Source organism: Bos mutus, chromosome 27 (genome assembly GCF_027580195.1).
Source record: "Bos mutus isolate GX-2022 chromosome 27, NWIPB_WYAK_1.1, whole genome shotgun sequence".
In the NCBI taxonomy this organism is placed as follows: Eukaryota; Metazoa; Chordata; class Mammalia; order Artiodactyla; family Bovidae; genus Bos; species Bos mutus.
This window is the reverse complement of record NC_091643.1, coordinates 30,322,364-30,337,245: the sequence shown is the minus strand read 5'-3', so window position 1 is coordinate 30,337,245 and position 14,882 is coordinate 30,322,364. Positions and strand designations below refer to the sequence as shown.

Genomic DNA, 14,882 nt, shown 5'->3' with positions numbered 1-14,882 from the left:
CTCACTGCCGAGTTCCTGCAGCTCAGAACTGTGCCTGGCACTTAGCCAATGCTAGACACAGAACTGTGGATCTGTAGCCTGCAGTTTTGTGGGGGCTTTGTGAGGACTGAATGAGAACGTAAGTTGAGCACAGCCTGGTGCACTGCTCATAGCAAGGCCACGACACGGAGCTGTCATCACCTCCACAGCTGATGATCCTGGGACGTCCAAGGGTCCTCATGAACCTGCCACATGACTGTGACCCAGCTTTACACCTACTTTCCTCCTGAAATAGAGTGGCTGGTTCTACCTGACTTTTGATCCTTGATGGATGTGGGGTTTCCAACATCACAGACGGCAACTGTATTTCATGTATGATGAGCTATAAACCAGAATGACACTGGCAAGTGGTCACAGCCTGTGCTGTGGCAAAGGAAAACCATTAGGTAGGAATCAAAACCATCTGGACTGAAGCTCAGAGGCATAGCTACTGGCACCAAGAAACAATCCAATGACATGTCTCTGTCAGGAGGTTACTGGCCCAGGCAGACAAGAAGCAACTTCCACAGTGTGAGGTGGAAAGCTCAGTGTCTGGAGCCAGACTGCCCAGCAGATATACATGTGACCGGTAAGCACACGAAAAGACGCTCAACTTTATCATCATTCAGTTCAGTTCAGTCACTCAGTCGTGTCTGACTCTTTGCCACCCCATGAACAGCAGCACGCCAGGCCTCCCTGTCCATCACCAACTCCAGGAGTTCACCTAAACTCATGTCCATCGAGTCGGTGATGCCAGCCAGCCATTTCATCCTCTGTTGTCCCCTTCTCCTCCTGCCCTCAATCCCTCCCAGCATCAGGGTCTTTTCCAATGAGTCAGCTCTTCACATCAGGTGGCCAAAGTATTGGAGTTTCAGCTTTAGTATCAGTCCTTCCAATGAACACCCAGGACTGATTTCCTTTAGAATGGACTGGTTGGATCTCCTTGCAGTCCAAGGGACTCTCAAGAGTCTTCTCCAACACCACAGTTCAAAAGCATCAATTCTTTGGCACTCAGCTTTCTTCACAGTCCAACTCTCTCACATCCGTACATGACCATTGGAAAAACCATATCCTTGACTAGACAGGCCTTTGTTGGCAAAGTAATGTTTCTGCCTTTTAATATTCTATCTAGGTTGGTCATAACTTTTCTTCCAAGGAGTAAGCGTCTTAATTTCATGGCTGCAATCACCATCTGCAGTGATTTTGGAGCCCCAAAATATAAAGTCTGCCACTGTTTCCACTGTTTCCTCATCTATTTCCCATGAAGTGATGGGACCAGATGCCATAATCTTCGTTTTCTGAATGTTGAGTTTTAAGCCAACTTTTTCACTCTCCTCTTTCACGTTCATCAAGAGGCTTTTTAGTTCCTCTTCACTTTCTGCCATAAGGGTGGTGTCATCTGCATATATGAAGTTATTGATATTTCTCCCGGGAATCTTGATTCCAGCTTGCAAATCAAAACCACAGTGGGGTATCACTTCACACCCACGAGGATGGGTATTATCAAAAGAAGAGAAAGAAACTAGCAAGTAATAGCCAAGGAGGTGGAGAAGGTGGAACCCTTGTACACTGTCTCTGAGAATCTAAAATGATTCGAAAAACAGTGTGGCAGCTCCCCAGAAAATGAATGACACAGGATGACCCAGTGATCCAGCAATTCCACTCCTGGGTGTTTATCCAAAAGAACTGAAAGCAGGGACTCAGAAAGATATTGTACAGTGACGTTCACAGTGGATAGTCTCAATAGCTAGAGGGTAGGAACAAATGTCCATCAACAAATGACTGGATAAACACAATGTGATGTAATCGTACAAATATTAATTCAGCCAAAAAAGTGAGAGAATCTTGACATTTGTGATGACACTTGGACCCAGAGGGCATAATGCGAAGTGAAATAAGCCAAAGAAGGATATGCACTGTATGACTCATTCATATACGGCACCTAGAGCGGTCAAGTCCAGAGACAGCAGAATGGTGGTGGCCAGGGGCTGGGTGAGGAGTGAACGAGGGTTATTACTTAATGGGCAGAGCTGCAGTTCTGGAACGTGACAAACTACTGGAGATGGATGGTGGTGACGGCCGCACAGGTATGAATGCACTAAATGCCACTGAACCATATGCTTTTAAATGATGAAGATGGGAAATCTTGGGTGTGTTTTACCAGAATTTTTTTTTTTTTAAAAGAAAAAGACAATGTTTTTATCAACCTCATTACAGAAGCTTGGTTCAAACTTTCAAGTATTTGTTCAAATGAGAGTTATCTAACAAACACTCACCAGTTCCTAAGTCCTGTGCTGAGAACTCAAGCAGACAGGAAGGTCACTGGGCTCCCCAATGACTTGAGAGAGCAAGAGGGAGATAGGGAAGGAAGAAGGCAAAGCACTTGAAAAGTAAGATAAAATGGCAGCCTGGATGAGGAGTCTTACCAGAGAGCTGGGCACAGGGCTTAAGCTTTAGAGGAAGAAAGCAGACTTCAGCACCCCAAAACTGAGACCAAAGCAGGGGATGAAGGCATATTTAAACACAACAGGCTACAGAAGAGGCCAGGGCGGGGGGTGGGGTGGTGGGGAGGGGGTTGGGGAACGGTTAATTCACACTTCTGGAAAAGACAAGTCTTTTAAGATGACAGCGTAGGGTAGCGACAGGGGAAAAGAAACAGTCAGCCGCTATGAATGAGCCATCTCCCCCGACAGCGTTATGGGAAGAGGATGACTAAAGACGCACCAAATGAAAACCCCCAGAACCACCCACCGCAGCGACGCCTCCTGCAACATCGCTTCCCCCTGGAGAATTTGCGTTTTCAAGAACACCTGTGCCATTCACACCATGACTTTCTTCTCTGAAACACAGCAGGACCGCTGCTGCCGGGAACGGGTTGGAGCCCCGGGTCAGCATCTGGAAGTGGCGGGATGACGGCGCCCTGAGAAGGAGCCCCGGCAGGGAGGACACACAGGGAGGAGCCTGTGGCTGAGCGCGTCCACGCGCGAACCGAGGCCGCCCCGAATGCGACTGCTGACATGAAAAACGGAGGCGTCACTCAACTCGCTTGAAATGCAGAAATATTTATTTTGGTTTCCTTCACTGTTTTTGGAAATTCTGTTTTGGTTTATAAAACATAGAAAGAGCCAACACTTAAAGCAAACATTCAAAACCCCCATGTGACAAATTACTGACTTCTTGGGCAATTAAGAGTACACGTATGAAGTTAGGCTACCAAATAGTGTTATAACAACGACAGCTCTTTAGGGCAAACCCCATTGTGCTTGTATAATACAGGTACTCCTCTATCCCAAAACAACTGCTTTCGGTGTACAAATGAAAACTAAGTTCAGTCACATGTAGCAAAGACTTGCAGTAAAAGTGAAATGCGGCTAATTTCCCAAATTAACTTAAAAAAAAAAAACAAAAACCCTTGAGAATCTAATCCCAGGAAATGAGTTTTCCAGATTCCTATGTCCTAGAATTTTGGCTTGTCAAATATATTTCATAGAAATCAAGTAGCATTACGACAGAAGAGCATTTATTTATCACCATCCATTTCAATAAGTACCCAAGTGTATCTACCTCCTTAATATTTTTAAAGACATGCCTTGCCTGAGAGTTTATATTCTGGGTGGGGGTGGGGGGTGGGAAAGCCACTTGATCACAACATACTCTTTCGATATGAAAACCACATTAAAATCCATCAGAGACAGAGTGACCGGTTCCTCGAAGGTAAAGTGGACAGTTATTCAGGCGTCACAGTTGAGCATGGTTGATCCAGCTAACTGTTTCCTTGTTGAAATGCTTGTTGTCACTGCAGAGTCTAAGGCAGATTTTTTTTTTTAAATAACCCCTGGGAGGCGACAGATGGAGGAAATCAGGAAATTGGGTCTGGAGAAGAGGGTTGGAGAATATTCTGCTCTATGGGCACCAGAATCCATCCTCTCTGGTGAGCGGCTGTCCATCCAGGATTCAATACCTGCACTGTTCTGAGCTGGGTCTGCCCTTTGCTTCACTGAGAATCTCTGCTCCGACAGGAAGGACAGGGGTTAATCAGAAGGCTCGTGAGAGTGAGTGTGACACAGGGAAGGGAGGGTAACAGGGATTAAAAAAAAAAAAAAAACCCTCTGGTCCTCTTGCGACCTCCTGCAGGTGAGACAGGTCTTGCTTGTAGGAACGGTGGTTCCCTCCAGTGCACGGGACTCTTTGAGCAGCAGAAATCTGCAGAATTTGCAGTGTGTAGCAGACATCTCAGAAAGAGCAAAGTCCTAACCCTTTGGTTAGCAGATGGGGGAGACAAAGTGTTCACCCGCCTTTGTAACTGAGGAATTGGTAAAGAACTTAGCACGTTTGCAGTTTCCCCTCTACGATATTTTAAGGCTCGTTTTGGAAATCATGGATCACCGTGGACACGGTCTGCAACTCGAGGTGGCTATAAGGCAGTGTTCCATTCCCTCCAGGCTCCTATGACGAGAATCTGGATACGCGAGGCACCCAAAGATGCTCCCTCCCTTCCTGCCATTGTCAAACTCCCCTCCGCTTCCTCCCTCGCATTAGACTTTGATGGTGGAGTAAAGCTCATCGATCTGTGACCTGAAATAATTCCGAAGCTCTGGCCTTTTAGCCTTCATGGTTGGGGTCAGAAGGCCATTGTCGATAGAGAAGAGTTCAGGGTGGAGATAGATGCCTTTGACCTGTAAAGAGACCAGGAAGTCAAAGGAGGCAAGGAGGACAGATGCCTCTGAAGGGATAAAGACCCTTCTGGGCCATTCCAACCAGCTTCACAGGCCAGGCCCAGCTGTACCATCTCAACATAGGGCAGGGAGTGGCCTGACATCAGGACAGAATCAGGACCACAGCCTGTCCCCCCAGGAAGAGGATACACCCCCCTGGTTACAGAAATCCCTCCCCAGCCAAAGCACACCACTCTCTCTTCCGCATGATGTCTTTACATCACCTCATCCTCTTCTAGAACCTATTCACAAAAAACACCCTCAAGTCAAAAACTCATTTTTTGGGAATTCATACACTTGGATGTGAGTCTTACCTGTTCAAATGGTTTTAGGCCAGACTCCTTCCCGAGCCTCACCATGTCTTCTAGAATACCTTTTTTGACATCCTAATAAGGTAAGAAAAACAAGATCCTTATTCCCTTGGTGGGTTCAGGGGGCACGGGGGGCAGGGGTCCCTGCACTTTGCACTTAACGCAAAGGGAAGCTCAGGAGGACTGCTGCACACTTTGGAACCTACCTTGTTTCTGCACAGTTCTTCAAAGGAGCCCACAATGCCTCTCTTCTGGGCCCAGGTACCTAGTGTCTCAACGTCCGGCACCACGATCGCTATGAGAAATGCCTTTAACAGAGACAAGTGAGTTATTACACAGTTTGTTCCCAATGTTCTAAAATTGTAGTTCCTTATTATCTGCTTCGTGGCCCCTGGGAGAAACTGGGAGTTAGAGACCCTCTCTTGAGAGCATGGTAACAGCCCTGGTGTCCACAGGGCCCAGGTTAACAACTCCTGCCTCTGAAATACAGACAGTATTGGGAACTTTGCAATACATGTTTTCAAAGAACCAGTGGAAATCAAAATCTAATAAAACCCTAGTTTTTACTTATTTTTATATATACTTTTAAAAATAAAATAGGGTCAAATACGCAAATAATGGGATAGATATCAGATAAAGCTTTATAAAAAGACAAAAAGAAAATATATACAGGTTCACTTTAAAAAGAACTCTAGCATATACACAATGGAGTATTACTCAGCCGTTAAAAAGAATACATTTGAATCAGTTCTAATGAGGGGATGAAACTGGAGCTTATTATACAGAGTGAAGTAAGCCAGAAAGAAAAACACCAATACAGTATACTAACGCATATATATGGAATTTAGAAAGTTGGTAACAATAACCCTGTATACGAGACAGCAAAAGAGACACTGATGTATAGAACAGTCTTTTGGACTCTGTGGGAGAGGGAGAGGGTGGGATGATTTGGGAGAATGGCATTGAAATACGTATAATATCATATATGGAACGAGTCGCCAGTCCAGGTTCAATGCACGATACTGGATGCTTGGGGCTGGTGCACTGGGACGACCCAGAGGGAGGGTATGGGGAGGGAGCAGGGAGGAGGGTTCAGGATGGGGAACACATGTATACCTGTGGTGGATTCATTTCGATATTTGGCAAAACCAATACAATTTTGTAAAGTTTAAAAATAAAATAAAATTAAAAAAAAGAAAAAGAACTATAACAAACAAACAAAAAAAAGAACTCTAGCATCTCATTCTTTACAACTGAGTGACAATGAAATGAAATAAAAATCAAAGGCATAGTAAGATTCCAGGTCTAAGAAGATGCAGTGCATTCTCAAAGAAAAAAAGGTGTATTTTCTTATAGGAAAATATTCTGCCACAATTATTTGAAAATTTCAAGATTTGTAGAAATATTTTTAAATTTATTTAAATGGGAGGATAATTACTTTATAATATTGTGATGCTTTTTGCAATGAATATGAACCAGCTCTAGGCATACATGTGTCCTCTCTGATTTGTAGAAATGTTAACCCTCAGAAAACTAGAACCCATTCTCTTCCTTTCCACCATCTGTCCAGAATTTTGGCAAATGAGATTCCATTGCAATACATTGGTTTTCAACCTTAAGATATGCTGGCTTCCAAACCATCATTTGCTCAAGAATGATGCAGAAGGTATACCATAAATAAGTTAGGTTTAATATGTCTGAAAATGCTAAGCTTTCTTATAACCCATATATCAATATTTCTCCTCATAATTAAATTAGAAGCTTATTTTTACCTATCCCCCAGTATTTTTATGCCACTTCCCTTGGTACAGCAGACTAAGAACTGCCAAGAATAAGAGGCACAAATTTCTAGTTACAAAATAGATGGGGGGAGAAAACAGAAAAAAAGAAAAGAAACGCCAAGCAACAAAACCCAATAACGTGTTGATTATGTTCTAGCAAGTCAGGCATCAAAGTCAGAGAGTCAGAAAGCCAGTTCACACACGTGGCAAACTTCCCATTACACTGAAGGTACCTGGACGTCTTATAATATTGTGATGCTTTTTGCAATGAATATGAACCGGCTATAGGCATCCATGTGTCCCGCCGGCCACAGAGCTCCTGGCTCGGGCAGCACATACCTGCAAGCTCTCTCCGTGGACAAACACCTGAGCGATAGGTTCACTCCGCTGGTAGATGTTTTCGATCTTCTCGGGAGCTATGTACTCCCCCTGTGCCAGTTTAAATATGTGCTTCTTCCTGTCGATGATCTTCAAGGTGCCATTCTGTTTGGGGGTGCGGAGGGGAGGTGTGGGCTGTGAGCAGGTCCCAGGGGCTGTTTCCCCCACAGCAGTGGCCACTCAGGGTACTGAGCATTTCCTGTGCACTATTACTTAATCCTAATAAGGTCTGGCAGGGGTCGGCTATTAACCCATTTTACAGAGAGACAAACTGAGGCTGACAGAGATTACATAACCTCCCCAGGCTGAGTAGTGAGACAGAGAAGGGATGAAGGAGTCCCTTTCACTCCACTTCCTCCTCTCAGCCAACTAGAGCACCCTGCTTGCTCCCTTCAGCTTGGCGAGCTTTACTCTGTGCCACAGGGGCCCAAGACAGGGTCAAGGTGCTCTCGAGGAGAGATGCGCTCATCCTCCCCACGGTGCTCGGTGTGGAGCAGGGGCTGCAGAGGGCCAGCTCACGGCCCTCTGTCCCTGCTCCCGGCTCTCTGGGTGATGACTGTGGGGACGTGAGAATCTCTGGGCCAGACTCGAAAACGCCAGTGGTGCCTGCCTCCCCACCTCTGGTAACCCAAAGCCCCATTCCCACCCCAGGTCACTTGCTCACTTCCCAGAGTCATCTGCTGGAAATGCCTGCCTCTCAGCCTGCAACAGTTCTCCGTTTCCAACAGGAGCGGACTAAGGTCCATGGAGATTAGGATTAGGAGATGCACTCCTCAGAGCCAGAGTCAGAATTAGAACGGATACTTAATCCCTCCTGAGTCTGGAAAGAGGGACTTGATTTATTTCTAAATAGCCTGGGTATTCTGAAATCTGAATTAATTTGGGGTGGGGATATTTTTTCAGGCAAAAAAAAAAAAAAATTAAGCACCTTAAATCTGTAAGACTTGAACAATTATACAATAATAATTAAACTAGCCACTGGAGTGTTTGCAATGAAAATCAGTAATGACTTTAAAAAGCAATAGCTGTCACCACAACAGCAAAAGTTGTGACACCTATGGGTCTGCTTCTTGCAACAGCGTCTTGACTCCCGAGATGGACTCTGAATTTCTCCATGGTAAACAGTTCTGAGGCTACACTCAAAGGGTTTGGCCTTAACCTCTAAACACTTACCCTGTTTTTACTGAGATGACGATGCTAAGAAATGTGTGTGTTCACAAATTCTGGCCTGTCATCCATTCCCAGCAGCTTAAATACAGTGCCCTCTCCCCTCGCCCTGAAATGAACCAAGGCCTCAACTTCAAGGCACAGCACTGAAATGGGAAGTGTGAAACAAGCCAGTCGCAGTGTTTCTGGATTTCAAACCAGGAGCAGCAACCAGAAAGGATGTCAGGTATCAAAACAAAACCTGTGTGCAGCAGTTATAGTGAAAATGCTAGAGGAGGATGCTAAGCGTAAGCCTGTTTCCTGCGGGAGAGGAAGCGAGGGAGAAAGAGGCGGGAGAGTCAGGGCGCCGTGGCCCTGTTGGGGCTCGTCTTCCCGACAAGGGAGGGGACCACTTACGGGTAACCACTTGCCAATGTCCCCTGTGTGCAACCAGCCGTCTTTATCCAGAGCTTCTGCTGTTTTCACTGGGTCTTTCAAGTAGCCTTGAAAAACATTTGACCCTTTCACACATACCTGAAGGAAAAAGAGGGCAAGGGAGGTGTGGCCATGCAAATTGGAAGAAGTAGGTGAAAGGTGCAAACATCCAGTTATAAGATAAGTAAGGACTGGGAATGTCACGTACAGCACGGCGACTGTGCTTAGCGTGGCTGCGTGGGATGTTTTCAAGTTGTTAAGAAAGGAGATCTTCAGAGTTCTCATCACAAGGGGGAAAAAATATCACTGTTCTTTTTGTTAGCGGTATGAAATGGTGGATGGCTACGAAACCCACGGCCGTGATCATTTCACGATACATGTGAGTCAAATCACCTTACACTTACACAGGGCTGGTGTCAATTCTATCTCAGTAAGACGGGAGGGGAAAAAAAAGATGATCTGTTAAGAGCACTGACTGGGACTTCTCCAGAGAAAACTGTGCATGTATGTGTGTGTGTGTGTGTGTGTCTCCCTCAACCTTTAGCCAGACTCTGAACCTTTAGCTAGGATCCAGAGGGAGCCACCAGAGCCTCACTGACGTGCTGGTACCTCCAATGCCCCCACTTCCTTCCTGAGTGTCTTCGGCTACAGATTCCAGGGCTCACAATCACCCTAGGTTCTGGCTCCAAGCTGCCAGAAAGCCCCAAAGGGGATGAAGTCACACAGCAATTGGGCACACCTTCCACTAGCCGGCGGTCACTCAGGCACTGAGGGCAGTCAGCAGACAGGAAGCTGGGGCCAGGGGCTTTGGGCCCTGAAGCCTTTCCGCCCTCCTGGGCCCTCAGCCCCATCGTGCTGGCGGCAGAAGGTGGTGCTGGTGCCCCCCATGCCCCCACCCCCTGAGACTTAGACATATGCAGCTTCAAAAAGAAGCCTGTGTGACTGCAGGATCAGCAGCAATACCAAGCTCAGTGGCTTCACCTGCCGCGGTGCTGAGAAGTGGCTGGTTACCGGAGGCGATTGCCCTGAGGGGGTGACTGCGGGGGTTTTACTCACCTCGCCCTCGCCCTTGGCAGCCAGGTAATTCATTTCTTCCACATCAACAAGTTTGATAATGCTGCAAGGCATTGGGGGACCAACATGGCCTGTGTATCAAATAAAAGAATGATCACTCCTAATGTGATGACCAATATCCTTAGGCCAGATTGCTTTGATCTCCAATAAGCCCTGTTCTCATGCTGAGAAGAGCTGGTGCAAACCTCTGGCTTGGCAAACACAGCCTGTCTCCTCCTGGCAAATTAATTGAGAGTTTATTCCCAGAAAAGAGAGAGAAACATTCAAAAGTCTCTCAGGGACCTTTCCTAAGTTTGATGCTTCAAAATACTTTTCAAAGTGTAAATGATTTGGCTGCTGATTTTCAGGGTTTCTTTGAATACCTGGAAGTGGGTTTTCTAAAACTCTTATGTGGTTCCTATGATCTGACGGCCCTGCTCTCCCTCATACAGATGTAATTAACGTCTGCGTTCTCTATGAGAATAAACAGTGATCGGTCAGACGGTTCTGACCAATATGGCCTTTCCCCTAGATTATGAAAGAACATGTCTTACATGTAAATTCATTAAGACAGGACAAGGCTTCTTTTCACAGCTCACTTCACTCTCTTGCCAAAGGGTGCTCGGTTCAGTTCAGTTCAGTCGCTCAGTCGTGTCTGACTCTTTGCGACCCCATGAACAGCAGCACGCCAGGCCTCCCTGTCCATCACCAACTCCCGGAGTTCACCCAAACTCATGTCCATCAAGTCGGTGATGACAGCCAGCCATCTCATCCTCTGTTGCCCCCTTCTCCTCCTGCCCCCAATCCCTCCCAGCCTCAGAGTCTTTTCCAAAGAGTCAGCTCTTCGCATGAGGTGGCCAAACTATTGGAGTTTCAGCTTTAGCATCAGTCCTTCCAAAGAACACCCAGGACTGATCTCCTTTAGAATGGACTGGTTGGATCTCCTTGCAGTCCAAGGGACTCTCAAGTCTTCTCCAACACCTCAGTTCAAAAGCATCAATTCTTCGGTGCTCAGTTTTCTTCACAGTCCAACTCTCACATCCATACATGACCATGGGAAAAACCATAGCCTTGACTAGACAGACCTTTGTTGGCAAAGTAATGTCTCTGCTTTTCAATATGCTATCTAGGTTGGTCATAACTTTCCTTCCAAGGAAGAAGCGTCTTTTAATTTCATGGCTGCAATCACCATCTGCAGTGATTCTGGAGCCCAGAAAAATAAAAGTCTGATACTGTTTCCACTGTTTCCCCATCTATTTCCCATGAAGTGATGGGACCGGATGCCATGATCTTAGTTTTCTGAATGTTGAGCTTTAAGCCAACTTTTTCACTCTCCTCTTTGACCTTCATCAAGAGGCTCTTTAGTTCTTCTTTACTTTCTGCCATAAGGGTGGTGTCATCTGCATATCTGAGGTTATTGATATTTCTCCCGGCAATCTTAATTGCAGCTTGTGCTTCTTCCAGCCCAGCATTTCAGATGATGTACTCTGCATAGAAGTTAAATAAGCAGGGTGACAATATACAGCCTTGACATACTCCTTTTCCTGTTTGGAACCATTCTGTTGTTCCACGTCCAGTTCTAACTGTTGCTTCCTGATCTGCATATAGGTTTCTCAAGAGGCAGGTCAGGTGGTCTGGTAGTCCCATCTCTTGAAGAATTTTCCACAGTTTATTGTGATCCACACAGTCAAAGGCTTTGGCATAGTCAATAAGGCAGAAATAGATGTTTTTCTGGAACTCTCTTGCTTTTTCCATGATCCAGCGGATGTTGGCAATTTGATCTCTGGTTCCTCTGCATTTTCTAAAACCAGCTTGAACATCTGGAAGTTCACAGTTCACATATTTCTGAGGCCTGGCTTGGAGAATTTTGAGCATTACTTTACTAGCATGTGAGATGAGTGCAACTGTGTGGTAGTTTGAGCATTCTTTGGCATTGCCTTTCTTTGGGATTGGAATGAAAACTGACCTTTTCCAGTCCTAACCAAAGGGTGCTAGGACTGGGCTATTTTCCCAAAACAAAAATAACAGAAATCAGATTAAGTTTTAAGAGTGTCACAAATCATTCTTCTGATGTGTTGATCATTTCATCTTAAAGTGGTCACTATTCCAAATTCTCTAGCTGGTAAGGCACCAGGGATTAAAAAATAAGTACTGTGAAAAAGGTTTATAAACCGTCAGTGCCAACTGCAACAGAATGATGTTCCCAGAGACAGCCTGATATTAGAATCTGTGTCATTAGATATTCAAACGTGTAAAACGGCAAATGTATCAGGGAATCTATTGATCACGGTGTAGGGTACACTGCTGGTATGGGACAGGGGAGGCATACAAGTCTTGTGGTCAGACGTGGGCTGGGATCCTGGCTCTGAAGCATAAAGCTATATAAATTCTTAGACTTTATGGACAAGCTTCTTAGTCAACAATCAACTGTGTCCTCCCAGAGCTGGCAAGGCTGACCTCACAGGCATGTTGTTGGGATGAAATGCACATAATCTGTGTCCCTCAGTGCCTAGCACAGAACCCCATCCAGAACAGGTATTTGTGTTTATCATTCACTGTTCTTTTTTTTTTGGAAAAAGGACTTGTGTTTATTTCTGCCTGCACACAGTGGAAATGCCAATAAAATTCACCAGCAAGTAATCAGGCCCCAGTCAATTCCCAGAAAGCTCTGGTGGGCCAAGCACTCTGAACCTAGAATAAAGGGCACCGTCTTCAGATGTGAGCTCCACCCAACCTGACGAGTCAGAACCTCCAAATCACCACTGTGCCCTGGGAGACACCATCCACAGGGCTCCTGGGCTCACAGGATTGTTGGCCCCAAGGCCAAATAATCGGAGACACAGCACTTGTTTAAGTTGGTTAACCCAGTTCCAACAATTTTGATGTGAAGAGTAAGATCCTCGTGAGCAAAGTCCCGCCCCCTGTACCTGCGGTCCAGTCTCCAGCAATAGTCAGGCAGCAGCCAGCGGTGCACTCGGTCTGTCCGTAGCCTTCGTAGAACTGGGTCCCCAGGCAAAGGGACAGAAAGAGAGGGGACAGTCACATTTCCACTGCAAGTGCTCAGTAACTAAGTTCCTCTAGCTGGATTAGAAACCTCAGCCCAGACGTTACAACACGCTTTATTACAGCGTGAGCATGCTCACACACACAGAAGACAATACCGCAACAGGTCACACTTCGCAGGATCCACCTGGGGACTCACTCACTCCACGGGCTCACGGCTACTTGTCACCCAGTCTCTGATGCTCCCCCCATGTAAGCCAGGGTCTCTGAGTGGTTTATGACCCATCCCCACGCCCTCACGCCTGATCTAAAGGCATCTTTTGTGCCTTACCCCAGTGAAAATTACCCTACGGTGAACACAACACATACTCTGCCAGAGGTGAAAGATATATGCAGGCGCACCAGAGATTGCATGTCTTACAAATTGAAGGTTGGTGGCAACGCTGTGTTGTCAGAAGATGGTTAGCTTTTTCTAGCAATGAAGTGTTTTTAAATTAAGGTATATACAATGCCTTGTTTTTTGGACATAATGCTACTGCACACTTACTAGACTACAGTCTGGTGTAGACAGGGCTTTTATATCTACTGGGAAACCAAAAAGTTCAGGAGACTCGCTTTACTGTGACACTGGCCTTACTGCACTGATCTGGAACTGCAGGATCTCCAAGCTGTGCGTGTGCTTCTTTCCCCAAGCCACCCAGGAATAACACATCCGAAGAAAAGAAGGGGCACACGCAGGAGAAGAAGACAACCTTTTGGAAAGCGGCCGTGTGGGTGTGAGTCAGTCTGAGAGCCCGAGTGGCAGGGAGCCCCTCACCTGGCAGCCCAGCGCAGCCCTCAGGAAGGTGAGCACGGTGGCAGACACAGGCGCTGCTCCTGTGATCATCAGCCTCACTTTTCCTCCCAGGCTCGACTTGCAAGGCAGGAAGAGGGGAGAAGGTGAGGGTAAGTGGCTGGAGAGCGGTGGTCTTCTCCAAGATTCCTCCTGGGAACCCTGATGCCCTAGCCCACCAGCTCCTGGTCGGCGGGCTGCACAGAACTCACTCCGCACGAGCACACACAGGCGCTCCAAGAGGGACACCCGAAGAGTTTGGTTCCGCCCCAAACCACGCCACTCGCTCTCAGCGGCTGTGGACAGCAAAGCAACACCTCTACACTCACAGGTGTTTTAAGGAATTAGAACAACAGTGTCGTGGGTTTGTGGCAACCATCACATTTTGGGGAACACACTGTTATTCCATATTTTTTTTTTTATCACTCATGTCTAAAAAAATAACCTCAAGAGTTCCAGAAAAGTAAAACAAAATGGAGAATCAGAAAGGCTATGCTACCTGATCCCTTTTCTGCCCTGGATAGCGAAACACTGTTCAGAGTTTTCTTGGACACTGAGGTTTTGCTAATGGCTTTGTCCTTAGTTTTAAGAGATGTGCCAGAAATTCTCTTTCTCACTGACCTTCTCTTTTAAAAAGAGCTCTCACACAATAAAGGGGTAGGGGATTAAGAGGTACAAACAACTAGGTATAAAATAAGCTACAAGGATATATATTGCACAAGGATATATTGGGGGGGATATAGCCACTATTTTATAATAACAATAAATGGAACATCATCTTTAAAAATTGTGAATCACTATATTGTATGCCTATCACTTATATAAAATTGTACATCAACTATTCTTCAATTAAAAAAAAAAGAGCCCTCCCAGAAAGTTTGAAAGCCACATTAGTTTAGATGACAAGCAACAGCTGAGAGTCAACGTGCTACCTGTATTTTGTGGAAGATCAGTTTATCCCAGAGGCTGTTGTTTCTAATGATGCCACTGCGAAGTTCAGCCTCTTTCCTCTTGGAGGCAAAGTCCAACAGCCATCGCTTCAGCGTAGTGTTTGCTTGTCCGAAAATCTAGTGAGTCAAGAGATGAGAAGGTTTCCTGATGAGCAGAATGGCAAGAATTAAAACGTCAGGTAACAACGAGTGTTGGTGAAGATGTGGAGAAACTGGAACCTTCACGCCTTGCTGGCGGGGATGTAACATGGTTCAGCTGC

The 14,882-nt window shown here is 46.0% G+C and overlaps 1 protein-coding gene across 2 annotated transcripts in view; it reads right to left on the bottom strand.

The window, feature by feature from the left end:
- Nucleotides 1-3,060: 3,060 nt before the first annotated feature.
- ACSL1 (acyl-CoA synthetase long chain family member 1) overlaps nt 3,061-14,882 on the bottom strand; it is a 64,952-nt gene continuing 53,130 nt past the window's right edge. For both annotated transcript variants that reach the window (XM_070364249.1, XM_070364248.1), the window contains exons 13-21: nt 14,605-14,739; nt 13,658-13,753; nt 12,765-12,837; nt 9,841-9,929; nt 8,767-8,883; nt 7,165-7,308; nt 5,251-5,352; nt 5,048-5,119; nt 3,061-4,694 (exon numbers count right to left, since the gene is read on the bottom strand). In XM_070364249.1, coding sequence (XP_070220350.1) covers nt 4,554-4,694; nt 5,048-5,119; nt 5,251-5,352; nt 7,165-7,308; nt 8,767-8,883; nt 9,841-9,929; nt 12,765-12,837; nt 13,658-13,753; nt 14,605-14,739 — 969 coding nt within the window. In that variant the 3' untranslated portion in view covers nt 3,061-4,553. The remainder of the gene's footprint in view (nt 4,695-5,047; nt 5,120-5,250; nt 5,353-7,164; nt 7,309-8,766; nt 8,884-9,840; nt 9,930-12,764; nt 12,838-13,657; nt 13,754-14,604; nt 14,740-14,882) is intronic.